This window comes from Stomoxys calcitrans, chromosome 3 (genome assembly GCF_963082655.1).
Source record: "Stomoxys calcitrans chromosome 3, idStoCalc2.1, whole genome shotgun sequence".
Taxonomy (NCBI): domain Eukaryota; kingdom Metazoa; phylum Arthropoda; class Insecta; order Diptera; family Muscidae; genus Stomoxys; species Stomoxys calcitrans.
The window spans coordinates 169,103,613-169,124,819 of NC_081554.1; the positions used below are offsets into that span (position 1 = coordinate 169,103,613).

A 21,207-nucleotide genomic window follows, 5' to 3' on the forward strand; every position below is an offset into this window, starting at 1 on the left:
ATAGAAAAAAAGTTATTACATTTTTTTTTGGTAGCGGCTTTCATCAGCCACCCTGTATGACAAAACAAATTTTTGGGAAATACAAGCATTTTAAGTTGTCAAGGAAAGGAATTCCGGTTTTCCAAAAATCTTCCGCAAAACATTAAAACCCCAAAAAAACCGTGGCGTTTTGTATTAGGCGTTTGTGTAAAATGGATGTGTACTAAAAAAAGGCTTCTGTTTCCTTCTTCTAAGTGTATGCCTGAAATCATGCCCCTACCATACATTCGGTCTATAACAGCAGCCAATTTCCCAAGAAATTGCGAATACCAATAAATGTGCATAAAATTGTTGAACAAAAATTACTTTTCCTTATGCGTTTACATGGACTTTTCCATTTCACTTGCTATATACTCGTCGTAAGTATAAATTTCTGAGATTTTCCTTATTTCGCTTCATATTTTTTTTTTTATTTACATTTTAATTGTGTTTTCATTAAGCATGCAGTTGACATACTCATGCGGCAACACATGTCACATGAAGAAGAAACGACGAAAAGGGGAAAATGTGGTGGGGGGGAGGGGGGGATGAAAAAGAAAAGTAACAAAGATGGACATGTTTTATGTTGAGGAAAACATGTTTATATGACACATGTAGGCATGTCACACGGTGGCAGTTATTTATGAGAAGGTCATTTCACATGCAGCAGTCAACGGCACGACACCATCACCAAGTAGAAGTGGGAGCCATATGCTGCAAGTCATAAAACCTCCAAACCAAGGAAGAACATAAGCAACTAAGGAAGGCGAAGACGGAGGAGAAGAAGGCGTAAGAACTACAAAAAGGAAATAACCATAAATTTTTGGCATAAATTAATTTTATTTCAAAAGAAATTATTGAATTTTATTTACGTTCAGCAGTTCATGAGTATTTCCTTCCTTTTTGGCTCCCACGCCCCTTGTCAACGATGAAAAAAGTAAAGAAAATATGTATATAGACTCATTATAGAGTGGATGAAACATGTCAGAATTTAATGCATTTTGATGGTTTCATGGGATCACATGGTAATGGAATTAATCTTTGATTGAGTAAAAGATGCAAAATGCATGTGAAGAATTATAAGACCAAAAAGGCAAGCACGAGCAACAACTATTTACTGAAGAAAAACGCTAAAGTTAAAGATCTTAAACACAAAAAATTGAGTAAAAATCTTATAAACCATGGTCTAAGGTTAGCATCTTGGGAAAGGACGGTTGACAAGAGCAGAGTCAGATACTAAGTAGTCAGAATGAAGTTCGAAAATGATAATAATGATAATGATAATGATAATGATAATGATAATGATAATGATAATGATAATGATAATGATAATGATAATGATAATGATAATGATAATGATAATGATAATGATAATGATAATGATAATGATAATGATAATGATAATGATAATGATAATGATAATGATAATGATAATGATAATGATAATGATAATGATAATGATAATGATAATGATAATGATAATGATAATGATAATGATAATGATAATGATAATGATAATGATAATGATAATGATAATGATAATGATAATGATAATGATAATGATAATGATAATGATAATGATAATGATAATGATAATGATAATGATAATGATAATGATAATGATAATGATAATGATAATGATAATGATAATGATAATGATAATGATAATGATAATGATAATGATAATGATAATGATAATGATAATGATAATGATAATGATAATGATAATGATAATGATAATGATAATGATAATGATAATGATAATGATAATGATAATGATAATGATAATGATAATGATAATGATAATGATAATGATAATGATAATGATAATGATAATGATAATGATAATGATAATGATAATGATAATGATAATGATAATGATAATGATAATGATAATGATAATGATAATGATAATGATAATGATAATGATAATGATAATGATAATGATAATGATAATGATAATGATAATGATAATGATAATGATAATGATAATGATAATGATAATGATAATGATAATGATAATGATAATGATAATGATAATGATAATGATAATGATAATGATAATGATAATGATAATGATAATGATAATGATAATGATAATGATAATGATAATGATAATGATAATGATAATGATAATGATAATGATAATGATAATGATAATGATAATGATAATGATAATGATAATGATAATGATAATGATAATGATAATGATAATGATAATGATAATGATAATGATAATGATAATGATAATGATAATGATAATGATAATGATAATGATAATGATAATGATAATGATAATGATAATGATAATGATAATGATAATGATAATGATAATGATAATGATAATGATAATGATAATGATAATGATAATGATAATGATAATGATAATGATAATGATAATGATAATGATAATGATAATGATAATGATAATGATAATGATAATGATAATGATAATGATTACGATTCACTGCACTACCGACCACGTACTTTCTCCCCGTGCTACCTTTGATTCCGGCCGTGCTCAGGGCATATGGGGAGTGTTTTTACAGGACCGTTACGATAGAATTAAGATTATAGGTAGCTAAATAAAGAGCTATGTGTCGTCAGATTAATTTTGAGGAGAAATGATTGTTTAGAGGAGCATGGTGTTGTTAGCCCCTGCTTTGCCGGAAGACCCGCCCAACCATGCCGACTGGCAAAAACCTACATAGAGTGTAACCAGTATATAAAAAACATTTTTCGATACATTTGTTATCCGAATGAAACGGTAAGGAGGAGCTGACTCTGGTGTGAAATGTACACCGCCTGCACAGATTAAAGTCTTAAAAACAGTAACCCGGCCAAAAATTATAGCAGCAATAGCTTATGGGTTGCCAGCTGAACTCAACCGGAGGATTGAAAGCTGAAGAAGTGAGACTGTGCAAAACTGGTTGAACTCAACCGGTTGATTGGTAACAGAAGAAGGGATATGGCGCAAAAGAAAGAAAATAATAAACATAGAAAGTAATCCTTCTGCTCTAGCACACAAGATAGCGAGTGCATTCTGTAAGAGATTGAGTTCTAAAGTCATTGAAATATTTGGTTCCTTTCAATGTGGCTTAAAAAATTGACCACCATTGACACTACTCCACAAAAAGATCCCAGAAATATGGTTTGAGAGTTTCCACACATATATGGACTAAAAGTAAGTAATATGACTGCACACATGAACTTAGCTATTTCAGAATGAAAGCCTGCTGAAATACAAATCTTTCCATTGCCGTAAAATTTTCATATCATTTTTTGTTTGCATATGGGAATAACTTTAAACTTTGCGTATGATTAATATTAATTTTATTAAATCTTTAATATTTCAGTTAAGATAAATGATATCCTTTCATTTTTTTCGTTACATAACTTGTTTCTTTTTTAGTAATTCAGTTTTCTGCATGAATGTTATGTGTGCAAACAAATTTTTGTATTTATGTGCATATATGAATAAGATGGATAACTCTATAAGCCTCCGAACAATGCTTATTTCCAAATATGACATTGAGGAGATACAGTCATTTTGAGCTATCGAGCAAGAAAACTGCAAAAAAAATATTTCATTTAACTCTTAGGATGGAAGACAAACAAAACCAAATGGTCGATTAAACCACTCAACAACTTTGACCTTTGGAAAAATTGGAGAAGGAGCGATAAAGACCTTAGCGATTGCAGAAATTTATTTCGTCTGGACATACATTCATAGATTTTGTCTCTGGCTGTCTGAAAAAATTACTTTTCCAAAAAATACCTTATTTTCATTAGTGATAACAGTGATATGAACGCACACATAAACTTTACTAATTCGTTATGAAAGCCTGCGAAAATATGAATCGATGTATAGCAGTAAAATTTTTATATCAATTTCGGTTTGCGTATGATTAATACTAATTTTATTAAATCTTTATTATTTCAGTATAGATAATTGATATCACTTGATTTTCTTTGTTAGATAACTTGTTCTTTTTTAATGAATGAGTTTTCTACATGAATTCAATGTGTGCAAGCAAATTTATGTTTTGAAGTGTGTATATGTATAAGATGAATAAATCTAGAATGAAAATAATCAAAAACTATTAGACTACCAAGGCACACAATTGCTGAGGGCTTTGGCAAAATTGGAGAGGGAACAATTGAAGAAAATTATTTTGTTTGGTTATAAATTGGTATATTTTGTCCGTGCTTTTCTGAAAAAGGACTTTTCCCCAAAGGGCTATGATAAATGATAAAAACCAAGAGATATGGCCGCACACATGAACTAAGCAAGTTTATTATAAAAGCCTGTTTAGATACAAATCGGTGTATTGCTGTAAAATTTTCATATCAATTTTGGTCTGCACATGGGAATAATTATAAAATTTGCGTATGATTAATATCAATTTTATTAAATCATTGGTATTTCAATGTAGGGAATTGATATCACTAAATTTTTTTCGTTAGATAACTAGTTTTTCTTTTATTTATTGAGTTTTCTATACGGATTCAATGGGTGCCAACAATTTTTGGTTACAAAGTTTGTATATGACTAAGATGAATAACTCTATGAAATCGAAACAATCGAAAACTAGTGGTCAAGCAAAGCACACATTAACAGCGGCCTTGGGAAAAATTGGAGAAGGAGCGGAGTAGATGTAAATCTGCGTTCTTCTGTTCCTTTGATATCATAATGGATAAAAATATTTAAGTGAGTCTTACGGCAGACCGCCACTTAAACCTATGACTTAACTAATGACTGCACACATGAACTAATCTAGTTAAGTATGAAAGCCTGCCTAAATACAAATTCGTATATACCAGTATAATTCTGATATCAATTCTTGCCTGGATATGGGAATCTTTTTTAAATGTGCGTATGATTAATATTAATTCTATTAAATCTTTAATATTTTAGTATGGATAATTGATAACGCTGAAGTTTGTTTGGAAGATAACTGGTTTCCTTTTTCTTTATTGAGTTTTTTTCATGGCTTCAATGTGTGCAAATTTTAGTTTTTAAATGTGTTAAAATAAAATGATGATCCATTTGCATCTCCGATCTCTGAGCTCGTCTCGAAAGAGAAACAAACCAAAATTTTCATAAAGTTTATGAATTTTCATAAAATTTATGAATTTTCACAATATTTATGAATTTTCGTAACATATATGAATTCTCATAATATTTATGAATTTTCATAAAATTTATGAATTTTCATAATATTAATGAATTTTTATAAAATTTATGACTTCTCATAAAATTTATGAATTTTCAAAATATTTATGAATTTTCATAAAATTTATGAATTTTCACAATATTTATGAATTTTCATAACATATATGAATTTTCATAATATTTATGAATTTTCATAAAATTTATGAATTTTCACAATATTTATGAATTTTCATAACATATATGAATTTTCATAATATTTATGAATTTTCATAAAATTTATGAATTTTCATAAAATTTATGAATTTTCATAAAATTTATGAATTATCATAATATTAATAAATTAAATTTATGACTTCTCATAAAACTTATGAATTTTCAAAATATTTATGAATTTTCAAAAAATTTATGAATTTTCATAAAATTTATGAATTTTCATAAAATTTATGAATTTTCATAAGAGGTAAGAATTTTCCTAAAATAATGAATTTTCATAAAATGTAAGAATTTTAATAAAATTTATGACTTTTCATAAAATTTATGAATTTTCATAAAATTTATGAATTATCATAAAATGTAAGAATTTTTTATAACATTTGATGAATTTTCATAATATTTGTGAATTTTCATAATATTTATGAATTTTCATAATATATATGAATTTTCACAATAGTTATGAATTTTCATAAAGTTAATGAATTTTCATAAAATTTTTGAACTTTCATAAAATTTATGAATTTCATTTTATGAATTTTTATAAAATTTTTAAATTTTCATAAAATTTATGAATTTACATAGTATTTACGAGTTTTCATAAAATTTATGAATTTTATAAAATTTTGAATTTTCATAATATTTATGAATTGTGATAAAATTTATGAATTTCACAAAAGTTCTGAATTTCATAAAAGTTCTGAATTTCATAAAAGTTCTGAATTTCATAAAATTTATCAATGTCATAAAATTTACGAATTTCATAAAAATTTTGAATTTCATAAAATTAATGAATTTCCTAAAATTTATGAATTTTATAAAACTTGTGAATTTCACAAAATTTATTAATTTCATAAAATATACAAATTTCATAAAATTTATGAATTTTCACAATATTTATGAATTTTCATAAACTTTATGAATTTTCAAATGATTGATGAATTTTTTAATATATATGAATTTTCATAAAATTTATGAATATTCATAAAATTTATGAAATTTCATAATATTAATGAATTTTCATAAAAGTTATGAATTTTCATGGAATTTATGAATTTCATAAAATTTATGAATTCTCATAAAATATATGAATTTTAATAAAATTTATGAAATTTCAAAAAATTTATGAATTGTTGTAAATTAATGAATTTTCATAAAATTTATGAATTTTTATGGAATTTATAAATTTTCATAAATTTATTTTTTATATTTGATTTCTTATTTTTCATATCTTCCCCAATTTTATTTTATTTGTTTGTTTTTGCCTTTTTTTTTTGTTTGACTTTTTTTTTTTTTGACTTACCTAATTCCACATATAGTTTGGGTCTTATGTTCTCCTGCCAGGCACTTAAATTTCCAATCACGAACAGTGTCAATATAAGGAAGACTTGCAGCAGCATACCGCCGCAATTTGTTGTACAGGCCTTCGTCATTGAGGGCTGCATACGATTGTGACAGCTACCGCCGCCGTGATTTCGATTGTGACGTTGACGGTGATGTTGATGTTGCTGTTGTTGACGATGACGAGGATTGTGCGTTGCAAGCAATTGCGAATTGCTATTATTTTTTAACGCTGCCACTGTTATTGCAGCGCCACAGGCCTTTTTTGATGTTGACGTAGTTGCTGGTAATCTTCTTGCCAGAGGTTCGATTTCCATTTTTAGACGTGAAAAATTCAACATTGCTGTATTGTGGTTTTATTGTAATGTTTAATTCTTGACGTTCAATTTTTGTTTTTTTGTTAATTTTTCACGATTTTTTTTTGCCGCTGTTTGATATTCAAGTTTTGGGCCACTACCAAAATGGAATTGCCACGGATGTCACGTTGACTTTTTCTGTTTGTATTAAAGTGGGTTAAGCGAGCTTTGTTTTTGGGTTTGACGCTTGCATTTCTATATACCTCCTTGGTTCATATGTGGCCTTTTGCATTTGTTAGGCTCCTTGCTATACATTGAGATGTAGGTTGAAATCAGGAAAAGTTAAAAAAATCGTTTGATTTACACAGAGTTTTGGTGATAGTAGAGGAAAAAATCAACAGTAAACGAAATGTAGGTTTATTGAAAATACGTCAATTTCACGGATTTGGTAGTTGATTGAGTTTTTTGTTTTATATCCTAGATTGGTAGTGGATTGTAAGAAAAGTCCATGTTGCAGCTGATTGAGTGATCGTTTACAGGAAGAGCCATTTAGAGGAGTCTGAAAGAAAGGAAATAAATGTTAAGGATTATTAAAATGTAGGAAAAATTATTTGGTTACATGGTAAAGATTTCAAAAAGTTCCCGAAACAAAAACGATCTTGAAAATGGTAGAGCAAAATATGGCATGAAGTTCAAATATTTGTATTAAAATTTCAATGGAGCTGCGAAAGTTATGAGATTGCCTCGCTGTATGGAGTTAAATAAAACCAGTAACGAAAGGCGAAAATCGAGCAGTGCCGACTTTATAATACCCTACACCTACCCTATAGGTACAAAGTGGGAGCTACACCTAATTCAGAACAAATTTTGATGGACCTAGGTGGATGTTTTCAGATGGGTTATTAAACAATCCGTATCAAATTTCGAGCAATTATGTCCACACTGTTATAACTACGGTTCACAAAAGGCAATATTATTGCAAATTTCCCAAAATCTGATGAACATATATCTAAATCTGAACCAATTTCGAATAAACTTCTCAAATATTGTGGTAGTTGTCGAGGAAAGCGTTGTACAAAGTTTTGGCAAAATTGGTCAAAAAATGCGCTTGCAGTGGCTCTAGAAGTGAAAAGCGGGTGATATATATACATGAGAGCTATAGCTAAATCTGAACCGATTTCTATGAAATTCGCCAGTAATGTCGAAAGTTATAAGAAAATCCCTCCAAATTACGAGAGAATCGGTTTACAAATGAGCACGTTATTGCAATATTTCTCAAAATCGGACGAACATATATATGGGAGATATATTTAAATCAGAACCGACTACGATCAAACGTTTCAGATACTGTGGCAGTCGTCGAAGAAAGCGCTGTGCAATATTTTGGCATGATTGGTCAATAGACGTGCTTGCAGTGGCTTTAGAAGTGAAAAACGGGCGATATACGTATATGGCAGCTATATCTAAATCTGAACCGATTTCTATGAAATCCAGCAGTAATATCGAGAGTATAAAGAAAATCCCTCCTGCCAAATTTCGAGAGAATCGGTTAACAAATGACTATTTTATAGCATTATTACTGCAAATCGGACGAACATATATATGGGAGTTATTTCTAAATCTGAACCAATTTTTTCCAATTTCAATAGGCTTCGTCTGTAGGCCGAAAAACATGCCTGTACCAAATTTGAAGACGATCGGATGAAAACTGCGACCTGAAGTTTGCACACAAATTAACATGGTCAGACAGACGGCCATAGCTAAATGGAATCAGAAAGTGAATCTGAGTCGATCGTTGGATACCCACCACCTCGGGTATATATGTAAACCACCTTTATCATAATCCGGTGAAAAAAGCATAATTTATGCCCCCATAGCAGCTATATCGAAATATGGTCGGATTGGGACCAAAGACGATATTAAGTGGTCTGATAAGTACAAGTCACTGTTCAATATTGTAGAACAAAATATTGGTCTTTTTGGTAGCTATATCCAAATATAGGCCGATCTACACCATATACGACATGGATGTCTAAAAGCGTAACATAAGTTACTGTGTCAAATTTCAGCGAAATCGGATTATAAATGTGGCCATGACTTTAAATAGAGAGAGCAGACTATATGGCAGCTATATCCAAATCGGGACCGATCTGTGCCATATTGCAGAAGTATGTGGAGGGGTTTAACTTAACTCACTTTCCAAAATTTCGACGACATCGGACAATAAATGCGCCTTTTATGGGCTCAAAACCTTAAATCGACAGAACGGTCTATATGGCAGCTATATCCAAATCTGGACCGATCTGGGCCCAATTGCAAAATAAAGCCAAGGGGCCTAACAAAACTCACTGCCCCAAATTTCGGCCAAATCGGATAATAAATGCGCCTTTAATGGGCCCAAAATCTTAAATCGAGAGATGGGTCTATATGGCAGCTATATCCAAATCTGGACCGATCTGTACCATATTGCAGAATTATGTCGAGGAGCTTAACTTAACTCACTGTCCCAAATTTCAGCTAAATCGGATAATAAATGTGGCTTTTATTAGTCCAAGACTTTAAATCTAGAGATCGGTCTATATGGCAGCTATATCCAAATCTGGACCGATCTGTGCCATATTGCAGAAGTATGTCGAGGGGCCTAACCTAACTCAATGTCCCAAATTTCAGCAAAATCGGATAATAAATGCGCCTTTTATCGGTCCAAAACCTTAAATCGAGAGATCGGTCTATATGACAGCTATATCCAAATCTTGACCGATCTGGGCCAAATTGCAAGACAATGTCAAGGGACCTAACACAACTGTCTGTCTCAATTTTCGGCGACATCGGACAATAAATGCGCCTTTTATGGGCTTAAAACCTTAAATCGACAGATCGGTCTATATGGCAGCTATATCCAAATCTGGACCGATCTGGGCCAAATTGCAAAACAATGTCAACGGGCCTAACACAACTGTCTGTCTCAAATTGCGGCGAAATCGGATAATAAATGCGCCTTTTATGGGCCCAAAACCTTAAATCGAGGGATCGGTCTATATGACAGCTATATCCAAATCTTGACCGATCTAGATCAAATTGCAAGACAATGTTAAGGGGCCTAACACAACTGTCTGTCTCAAATTTCGGTGACATCGGACAATAAATGCGCCTTTTATGGGCCCAAAACCTTAAATCGAGAGATCGGTCTATATGGCAGCTATATGCAAATCTGGACCGATCTGGATCAAATTGCAAAACAATGTCAACGGGCCTAACACAACTGTCTGTCTCAAATTGCGGCGAAATCGGATAATAAATGCGCCTTTTATGGGCCCAAAACCTTAAATCGAGAGATGGGTCTATATGGCAGCTATATCCAAATCTGGACCAATCTGTGCCATATTGCAGAAGTAATGACAAGGGGCCTAACACAACTCTCTGTCTTCAATTTCGGCGACATCGGACAATAAATGTGCCTCTTAGGGGCCCAAAACCTTTAATCGAGAGATCGGTCTATATGGCAGCTATATCCAAATCTTGACCGATCTGGGCCAAATTGCTAGACAATGTCAAGGGGCCTTACACAACTCACTGCCCCAAATTTTGGCAAAATCGTTCAATAAATGCGCCTTTTATGGGCACAAAACCTTAAATCTTCTTGTATCCCAAATTTCCTAGCTGTAGCTCAGTCAGTAAAGAAAGTACCATTTGTACGTTTTAGTACCAAAATGTACGAAAATCAAAAGAACCCTCTAGTCGCTCGGTACATACTGTCAAGATGGTATTTGTATCCCAAATTTCAAAACTGTAGCTCAATCTATAAAGAAAGTACCAAATAGTACCAATTACAGTACTTAAGTACTTTTTCTTCCACAGCTGGTACGATTTTAGCATTTCGTGTTTGGGCCAACTTATCGATTTTTGTTATTTGTATTCCAAATTTAAGAGTACTCAAGTACGTTTTCTTCCATTGCTGGTACGATTTTAGCATTTCGTGTTTGGGCCAACTTATCGATGTTTGTCAAGTCTAAGATCATTTTTTTCCAATTCTCCGTTGAATGTAAAAGTTTTGTAGCTATTTCGTACTATTTAGTACTTTTTGGCACCAAAATGTACGTTTTGTGAAAAAATCTGTCAGAAAACATATATTTCCTAGTTGAACCCACATGTTTAATTTTAAGGCTCTAGTTCAAACCGTAAAGAAAGTACGAAATGTACCAAATATGGAGCTAAACGTACGTTTGTCCCGTTTCCAGCACTATTTTCATATTTTCATATTCTTGATTTTTTTTTTTTGATTCCCAACAACAATCATTTGAGCCAAATTTTGAAGTTCTAGCACTACCCCTTCGCTTTATGCAAAGCTCACCTACTTCATACCATTTTTGGTACTTTTAAGTACCTAAATGTCCACAAGTCTAAAAACTCATTTGGCCTCCAAATTTATTGTACCTTAGTGTACCTTAAACCCATAATTCAAAGCTCTATCTCAACTTACAAAAAAGGTACCAAAAAATTCCACTTTCGGTACTAAATGAACTATTTCTTCCATTTCCTGTAAGCTTTTGGAAGATTTTTTGGCACCAAGTTATTCGAGACGCTCTTTAATTTGAGCCTAAGAACATTCTTCAGGCTATATCCGTTCGCCCTGAGCAATAGTACCAATTTTCGTACTTTTTGGTACATTTTAGTACTTAAACGTACGAATATCACCAAACTCAGCCTTAACTCGTGCCTCTGACCCAACAAGACCAACATTCGTGCAAAATTTCATAATTCTAGCTTTAGCCGTTTGGGCTGGGCGATCAGTCGGTCGATCAACGCGTCTCACAACTCCTTAGCAACAAAGAATGGATGTAATGTATGACGCCATATGCTCATAGTAGTAGCCACATCCTTGTCCCCATGAACTAGGTTTGCCCATTCGGGCTCCCAAAGACATAAACAGCATCAGCTCCGAGTGTGCTTGCAGATAATGTCAACAGAAATCCAAGAAATGCTTAAGGACTCCCCTCCAACCTAATGGAAAATTTGCATAGTAAGAGTAGCATAAAGCTTACGGCTAAACCATTGCAAGAAATCTACAACAAACCACATCACAGTACATCTACACACTACCACTACACACTCATACCCTCTCATGGTTGGATGCATTTATTGGCACATCAACAATACAAGGACAACAAAGAACTCTACAACTAACTACAAGCAGGACGATAATGATAATTTTTGTCAGTATGCTGCACAGCATGACAAACATTTTAGAGATGTCTTGCCACCGTATTCAAGTCTTGATTAGAGACAAAGAAGAGACTGGATTGGCAAAATATTTCAGAAGGGTAATTAAAAGAGTGTCACTGCAAGCGAAGAATAGAATCTTTGGGAAATTTTGTGCAAATTAGGAGATATGCTCTGGGGTGGCTACCCTTGGCTGCCTTCAACACACAAGGGCGGAGGGAAGATATTTCATTAAAAGCCACACTTGAAGAAATAATTGAACAAAATTTGGAATTGAAGTATGAAAGATTGGAGAAAGGCGGACGAAAGGCAAAGCTTAGATAATCTTAGAAAAATAAGCGACTATAATGCAGTAAGGTAAGGATACAGTAACGGGAAGATAGAAAATGACGAAAGGATGAATGGAAAGAACGGGAGAACAGACAAACAGAGGGAACGAAAGACAGACGGAAGAAGGGACGGCAGGACGAACACATGGACAGACCGACGGAGAGACGGAAGGAAACAAGTAAAAAGGCGTTAAGTTCGGCCGGGCCGAACTTTGGATACCCACCACCTCGGGTATATATGTAAAACACCTTTCGTCAAAATTCGTTAAAAAATGCATATCTTATGCCCCATAGCAGCTATATCGATATATGTTCCGATTTGAACCAAATACTAGGAAGTACAAATCATTGTTCAATAAACCGATCTGAACCATATACGACACGGATGTCGAAAAGCCTAACATAAGTCACAGTGTTAAATTTCAGTGAAATCGGATTATAAATGCGCCTTTTATGTGGCCAAGACTATATGGCAGCTAAATCCAAATCTGCACCGCTTTGGGCCAAGTTGCAGAAAAAACTCGAAGAGCCTAACATAACTCAAATTTCGATGAAATCGGATTATAAATGCGACTTTTTTTGGACCCCAAAACCTTAAATCGAGATATCGGTCTATATGACAGCTATATCCAGATGTGGACCCATCTAAGCCAAATTGAAAAAGAACGTCGAAGGGCCCAACACAACTCACTGTCCGAAATTTGGGCGACATCGGACAATCAATGCGCCTTTTATTGAACCAAAACCTTAAATCTAGAGATCGGTCTATATGGCAGCTATATTCAAATGTGGACCGATCTGAGCCAAATTGAAGAAGGATGTCGAAGGTCCTAACACTACTCACTGTCCCAAATTTCGGAGACATGGGATAATAAATGCGCCTTTTATGGCCCCAAAATTTAAAATCGAGAGATCGGTCTATATGGCAGCTATATCCAAATCTGTACCAATCTATGCCATATTGCAGAAGTATGTCAAGGGCCTTAACTTAACTCAATGTCCCAAATTTCGACGACATCGGACAATAAATGCGCCTTTTATGGGCGCAAGACCTTAAATTGAGAGATCTGTCTATATGGCAGCTATATCGAAATCTGAACCGATCTAGGCCAAATTGAGGAAGGATGTCGAAGGGCCTAGCATAACTCTCTGTCCTAAATTTCAGCAAAATCGGATAATAAATGTGGCTTTTATGGGCCTTAGACCCCAAATTGGCGGATCGGTCTATATGGCAGCTATATCGAAATCAGAACCGATCTGGGCCAAATTGAGGAAGGTTGTTGGGTCGCCTAAGATAACTCTCTGTCCTAAATTTCAGCAAAATCGGATAATAAATGTGGCTTTTATAGGCCTTAGACCCTAAATTGGCGGATCGGTCTATATGGCAGCTATATCGAAATCTGAACCGATCTAGGCCAAATTAAGGAAGGATGTCGAGTGGCCTAACATAACTTTCTGTTCCAAATTTCAGCAAAATCGGGTATTAAATGTGGCTTTTAAGGACCTAAGACCCTAAATCGGAGGATCGGTCTATATGGGGGCTATATCAAGATATAGTCCGATATAGCCCATCTTCGAACTTAACCTGCTTATGGACAAAAAAAGAATCTGTGCAAAATTTCAGCTCAATGTCTCTATTTTTAAAGATTGTAGCGTGATTTCAACAGACAGACGGACAGACGGACGGACATGGCTAGATCGTCTTAGATTTTTACGCTGATCAAGAATATATATACTTTATAGGGTCGGAAATGGATATTTCGATGTGTTGCAAACGGAATGACAAAATGAATATACCCCCATCCTTCGGTGGTGGGTATAAAAAGCATGGGAAGATGGAATGAAGGACTAGCGCATAGTCGGAAGGACGGACAGGCGGAGAAACAGATGGACAGACAGTTATCGATTTCGAATGTCATGACGATCAAAAATATATGCTCTTTAACGGATCTCAGAGCAATATTTCAAGGGCTTACAAACGGAATGAAGTACTACGGACGTGAGTATAATTCTCGTAGGTACAAAGGTTAAAAATGTGTTCGTTTATTTGTCGGTTTCTTTGTTTGTCCCGTATAGACTCAAAAACGGCAGAACCGATTACCTTGAAATATTCACAGATTGTGTAGGTTGGTCTGGAAGGAAACATAGGCTGTCAAGTTTTTTGCTATCGGAAGGGGGGCGGACCCTCCCCCTTACCACAAAAGTACTACCCAAAAATAAAAGTGAACCTATCTGGACAATATGGGATTAAAATGAAAGGTGTTCAGAAGTAGAGTGCAAATTTCATATTAAAAATTGGGTCCAAGTGACTGGGGGCCGCCCCAACCCCAAAACCCCCTAAAATAGGTTATTTTGGACGATCATGGCAATATGGGACTCAAATGAAAGGTACTCGGGAGTAGATTGCGAATATGGCCAGAATGGAGAAATAGGCTTTATAATTAGTTGATTTCGGAAGGGGGGCGGACCCTCCCCCTTACCCCAAAAGTACTACCCAAAAATAAAAGTGGACCGATCTGGACAATATGGGACTCATATGAAAGGTGTTCAGAAGTAGAGTACGAATTTCATATTAAAAATTGGGTCCAAGTGACTGGGGGGGGGGGGGCGCTCTATCCCCAAAAAACCCCTAAAATAGGTTATTTTGGACGATCATGACCATGAGTCATGGGACTTAAATGAAAGGTACTCGGGAGTAGATTGCGAATATGGCCAGAATGGAGAAATAGGCTTTATAATTTGTTGATTTCGGAAGGGGACGGACCCTCCCCCCTTGCCGCAACAACGCCATCCAAAATCAATAGTGGACCGATATGCACAATATGGGTATCAAATAAAAGGTATTGGAAAATGGAATAGGAATATGATATTCTAATTTGAGTCTAAGTACCCGTCGGGCCGCCCAAACCCCAAAACTTCCCCAAACAGACATAGTGGACGTTCATTTTAATATGGGGATCAAATGAAAGGTATTCGGGAGTAGATTTCGAATCTGGCACACAAAATTAGATCGAAATATAGGGGTCACCCTACCCCTAAAAACGCCTTAAATGGGCATACGACCCATCATGACTATATGGGACTTGGTTTCTTTTGTTTGTTCCGTAGAATCAAAAACAGCTTAACTGATTTTCTTAAACTTTTCATAGATTGTGTAAATTTGTCTGGAAAGAAACATAGGCTATATAATTTTTCGGTATCGGAAGGGGGACGGACCCTCCCCCTTATGCCAAAGACACAACCTAAAATCAAAAGTGGACCGATAGGCACAATATGGGTAACAAATGAAAGGTATTTGAGAGTAGAATACGAATATGGTGTTAAAATTTGGGGCCAAGTACCCAACGGGCCGCCCCAACCCAAAAACTCCCCCAAACAGACATAGTGGAAGTTCATTTTAATATGGGGCTCAAATAAAAGGTATTCGGGAGTAGATTTCGAATCTGGCATACAAAATTAGATCGAAGTATAGGGGGTCACCCTACCCCCTAAAAACGTCTTAAATGGGCAAACGACCCATCATGACTATATGGGACTCGTTTTTTTGTTTGTTTCGTAGAATCAAAAACAGCTGAACCGATTTTCTTAAACATTTCACAGATTGTGTAAGTTTGTCTGGAAAGAAACATAGGCTATATAATTTTTCGGTGTCGGAGGGGGGACGGACCCTCCCCCTTAAGCCAAAAACACAACCTAAAATCAAAAGTGGACCGATCGGAATAACATGGGTAACACATGAAAGGTATTGGAGAGTAGAATACGAATATGGTCTTCAAATTTGGGTCTAAGTATTCATAGGCCGCCCAACCCCAAAACTCCCCCCAAACAGACATAGTGGACGTTCATTTTAATATGGGGCTCAAATGAAAGGTATTGGGGAGAAGATTACGAATCTGCCATACAAAATCAGATCGACGTATAGGGGGTCACCCTACCCCCCAAAAAACGCCTTAAATGGGCATATGACCCATTATGACTATATGGGACTCTGTTTTATTGTCTGTTCCGTAGAATCAAAAACGGGTGAACCGATTGTCTTAAAATTTTCACAGATTGTGTAAGTTTGTCTGGAAAGAAGTATAGGCTATATAATTTTTCGGCATCGGAAGGGGGACGGACCCTCCCCCTTATGCCAAAAACACAACGAAAAATCAAAAGTGTACCGATCGGAACAATATAGGTATTAAATGAAAGGTTTTGGAGAGTAGAATACGAATATTTGAATCTATATACCCATCGGGCCGCCCCAAACCCCAAAACTCCCCCAAACAGACATATTGGACGTTCATGTCAATATGGACCTCAAATGAAAGGTATTCGGGAGTAAATAAAAGTGGACCGATAGAGACAATATAGGATTCAAATGAAAGGTATTCAAGATAAGAGTGCGAATAAAAGTAGGGTCCAAGTACCTGGCGGGCCGCCCCAGCCCCAAAACCCCTTAAAAAAGGGTTATTTGACGATCATGACAATATGGGACTCAAATGAAAGGTATTTGGGAGTAGATTGCGAATATGGTCAGGAAGGAGAAATAGGCTTTATAATTTTTTGATTTCGGAAGGGGGCGGACCCTCTCCCCTTACCTCAACAACGCCATCCAAAATCAATAGTGGACCGATAGGCACAATATGGGTATCAAATAAAAGGTATTGGAAAATGGAATACGAATGTGGTATTCAAATTTGGGTCTAAGTATTCATAGGCCGCCCAACCCCAAAACTCCCCCAAAACAGACATATTGGACGTTCATGTCAATATGGGAGCCAAATGAAAGGTATTGGGGAGTAGATTACGAATCTGCCATACAAAATCAGGTCGAAATATATGGGGTCATGCCACCCCTCAAAAACGCCATTAGACCCATTAACTCTATATGATACTTGGCTGAACCGATTTTCCTAAAATTTTCATAGATTGTGTGCGTTTGTCTGGAAAGAAACATAGGCTATGTAATTTTTAGATATCTGTTGGAGACGGACCCACCCCTTTACCCCAAAAACGCCACCCATATCCGAAAGTGGTTCGATGGGCACAACAAGGGTATCAAATGGAAGCTTTTGGAGACCATAACACTAATATGGTATTAAAATTTGGGTTCAAGTATCCAGCGGGGCCCGTCCTGCCTCCCTCCAACCCCAAAACTCCTCTGAACAGATATTTGAAGTTTATGCCAATATGGGCCTCAAATGAAAGGTATTCGGGAGTAGATTTCGAATCTGGCATACAAAATTAAGTCCAAGTAATGGGAGGTCGCCCGACCCCCAAGTACCCCCAAGTGGGCATATTAGCCGACCATGTCTACATGGGACTCAAATGAAAGATACTCGGGAGTAGATTACGAATATGACATTAAAATTTACGTTCAAGTCTAGGTGGCGCTTTTTCTCCTAAAGATATGTCAAATGTGTTATTTGACCCATTATGACAATATGGGACTCAAATGAAGGGTGTTTGAGAGTAGAAAACGAATTTGGTATCCAATTTTGGAGCCAAGTGTTTTAGGGCACGCCCTAAAGCACCCCCTAAACTGAACTTCATTTACATTGGGAATAAAGAACGAATTTGCTATCTATTTTCAGTAAAAAGAGCCGGAGGCAGCCCCAGCCCCAAAACACCCTCCAAACGGTTCATATTTACCGGCCATGGCTATATGGGGCTTAAATTAAAGGGATTTGGAAGTGCAGCACGAGTTTGATATTCATATTTGAGTCGAAATGTCTGAGGTACCATCCCTCCCCTAATGAGAACATTATCCAAAGGAAGACCATTACCACTAGGGATCGAGAAGAGGCAAATCCTCACACATCAATGAGTGCTTTCCGATTCAAGTTTAAACTGAATGATAAGGGACCTTTTTTGATAGCCGAGTCCGAACGGCGTTCCGCAATGCGACACCTCGTTGGGGAAAATTTTTTAAATGATCATGCATGGCATTGTACCTTGCAAATGTCGTCAATATTAAGAGGGCATAAACACCGCTTTGTTCGATGTTCTTGCCAGGATTCGAACGCGTTCAGCGTGATAGCGAAGTGTCGCAACCCTAAAAAGAGTTAAGGAAGGCGCAGCGGAGCGGACCCGGTTCGGCTAGTTTTCTATTAAAACCTCTTAAATTTTTTTTTGAATATTTTTAGGGTGTACACTATCATATCCTGTTACTTGTTGCAATGACAAAGTCGATTGCATTTCGTCTTCTCCAACCAACACCAACTCCCCACAAATCAACTCTGGGAGCAGTGCATAAGTCAGCTATGCCATTCAAGCATGTTGCTAAAGTTGGTTGGTTGACTATGATGGCGATGATGATGATGATGCTACACATTGCTGCCTTCAAATAAAGAAGATAACACCCAGCAGCAACAGTAATAACAAGAGCCATATTCAAAAAAATAACGAAACTTTGAGTGTGAAATTAACAACATAAACAAGTGCCAAAAGGTGTATACATCTCAAGCTTTCAACACACACACACACACAAAAAGTTCCACAAAAAAAATGAAAGAAACTTTCTGTGCCATTGGGGTTATGTACTCCTCCTTGCAGGTATGTATGTTGGACATGTTGTTTAGCTAGGACGCGCCTAATGATGATGAGTTGAGTGAGCTGAGCTGAGTGAGTTGGCTTGATGAGACAACGCCAACAAACACAGCAGATTAAGTTGTTTGTAAAGATTTTCCCTCCATTAGGAAAACTCACACTAGAGATTTTTAATTAATGATAGCATTGAAGTACTTGTTAGGCAGCGAGCAAGCTGACTTCCAGAAAATCTGTTGAGGGTAATTTTAAAGCCAATGAACGTTAAGAAAAAAAAAAAAAAAAACAATTCATAATTGAGAAAAATTTTGAATCAAGCAATGAGGTGGAAAACCAAAAATATTGGTGCTTAGAAGGGAATCGTAACGTCTTTAGGGGGATGTTAACCCATTAGGTGACCAGAGGAATGCCCCAAGGAGGGGTGTTCTCAGCGGTTCTATGGAACCTCGTGATTAATGAAATCCTGATGGATTTCGGTGGGGACGGCACCTGGATTATCGCTTATGCGGACGACGACGTACTGCTGGTCCGAGGAAAGTTTCTGTCGACGATTAGCGAGATCATGGAAGGGTCACTTAGGAGGTTGTCACGAAGGGGTACCAGAAATGGGTTGAGGACCAACCCAGGGAAGACGGAGCTGGCCCTCTTTATGCGTAGATATAAGATACCGGAGTTCAGACTCCCGTCCTTTGACGGGGTCAGGTTTCTAGCGACGATCAGCAAGATCATGGAAGGGTCACTGAGGAGGTTGTCGCGAGGGGGTACCAGAAATGGGTTGAGGACAAACCCAGGGAAGATGGAGCTGGTGCTCCCTACGCGTAGATATAAGATACCGGAGTTCAGACTCCCGTCCTTGGACGGGGTCACCCTGCGGCTGTCGAGGGAGGCGAAGTACCTAGGCATAGTCCTCAATTCGAAACTATCCTGGAATAGGAACACCGAGGAAAAAAGCCGTAAGGCACTGTGCGCTTTTTACTGCTGCAGGAGGATGTTCGGTAGGAAGTGGGCGGTAACTCTCAGGAAGAATTATTGGATGTATACGGCCAATATGAGACCAGTACTGGCCTATGGAGCACTGTTAAGGTGGAATGCCGTAGGGAAGAGGACGCATGCGAGGAAGTTCGAAGGTCTAGAGGCTGGCCTGCGTCGGAATCACAGCGGTACTGAGATCCGCACCGCAGGCAGGCCTGAAGGTGATGCTCGATATGCCGCCCATTGGGGCCTATATTGGGAACTGCGCTGCCAGGGTCGGGCTTAGGCTGAGGGAGCTCAGCATGCTGAAGGAGGATGGTTGCGGCCACAAGTCAATCCTGGGTGTTATGAATAAGGAAGGTAGACCGAGGAGGATTTACCTGGCAACAGTTCCGATTGGCGCCAGGGCATTCGCGATTCGATTTCCTGAGAAGGACGAATGGAGGGCGAATGGTGTACTTGAGAAGGATGAGACCTCGATCTACACAGATGGCTCCAAGATGGAGACAGGGACTGTATTGGGGGTCTACTCTGATGCACCCAATATCAGTATGTCTCTGAGACTGCCGGACGAGTGTACGGTCAGATGGCTCCAAGATGGAGTTAGGGTCTGGATTGGGGGTTTACACTGACGCTTTCAACATCAGTATGTCTCTGAGACTGCCGGACAAGTGTACGGCAGTGGCCGCAAGATAAATTCCGGTAAGGGGCATACCTCCCTCGAAACTCAGAATTTATGTGGACAGCATGGCGATGCTCAAGGTCTTGGGGTAGAGGATGGTAAGATCGAGATGCGTGGCGGATTGTTTGGAATCCCTGGGTAGGCTGCGGGTCCACGTTGTGACGCTGACATGGGTTCCTGGACATGAGGGAATGCAGGAAATGAGAGGGCGGACGAGTGCACCCCATATCAGTATGTCTCTGAGACTGCCGGACAAGTGTACGCTCTTTCAGGCAGAGGTCTGTGCCATTGCAGTGGTCGCAAGAGAAATTCTGGTAAGGGGCATACCTCTCTCGAAACACAGTATGGCGGTGCTCAAGGCCTTGGGGTAGATGATGGTAAGATCGAGATGCGTGGCGGATTGTTTGGAATCCTTGGAAAGGCTGCGGGCTC

At 36.8% G+C, this 21,207-nt stretch overlaps 1 protein-coding gene across 1 annotated transcript in view; it reads right to left on the reverse strand.

Moving 5' to 3' along the window:
• The window catches only part of LOC106084977 (semaphorin-1A), a 1,175,174-nt gene that overhangs the window by 977,403 nt on the left and 176,564 nt on the right, over positions 1–21,207 (reverse strand). Inside the window, exon 2 of the mRNA XM_059365678.1 lies at positions 6,708–7,600. Within this exon, the coding sequence (XP_059221661.1) occupies positions 6,708–7,086 (379 nt within the window). The 5' untranslated portion in view covers positions 7,087–7,600. The remainder of the gene's footprint in view (positions 1–6,707; positions 7,601–21,207) is intronic.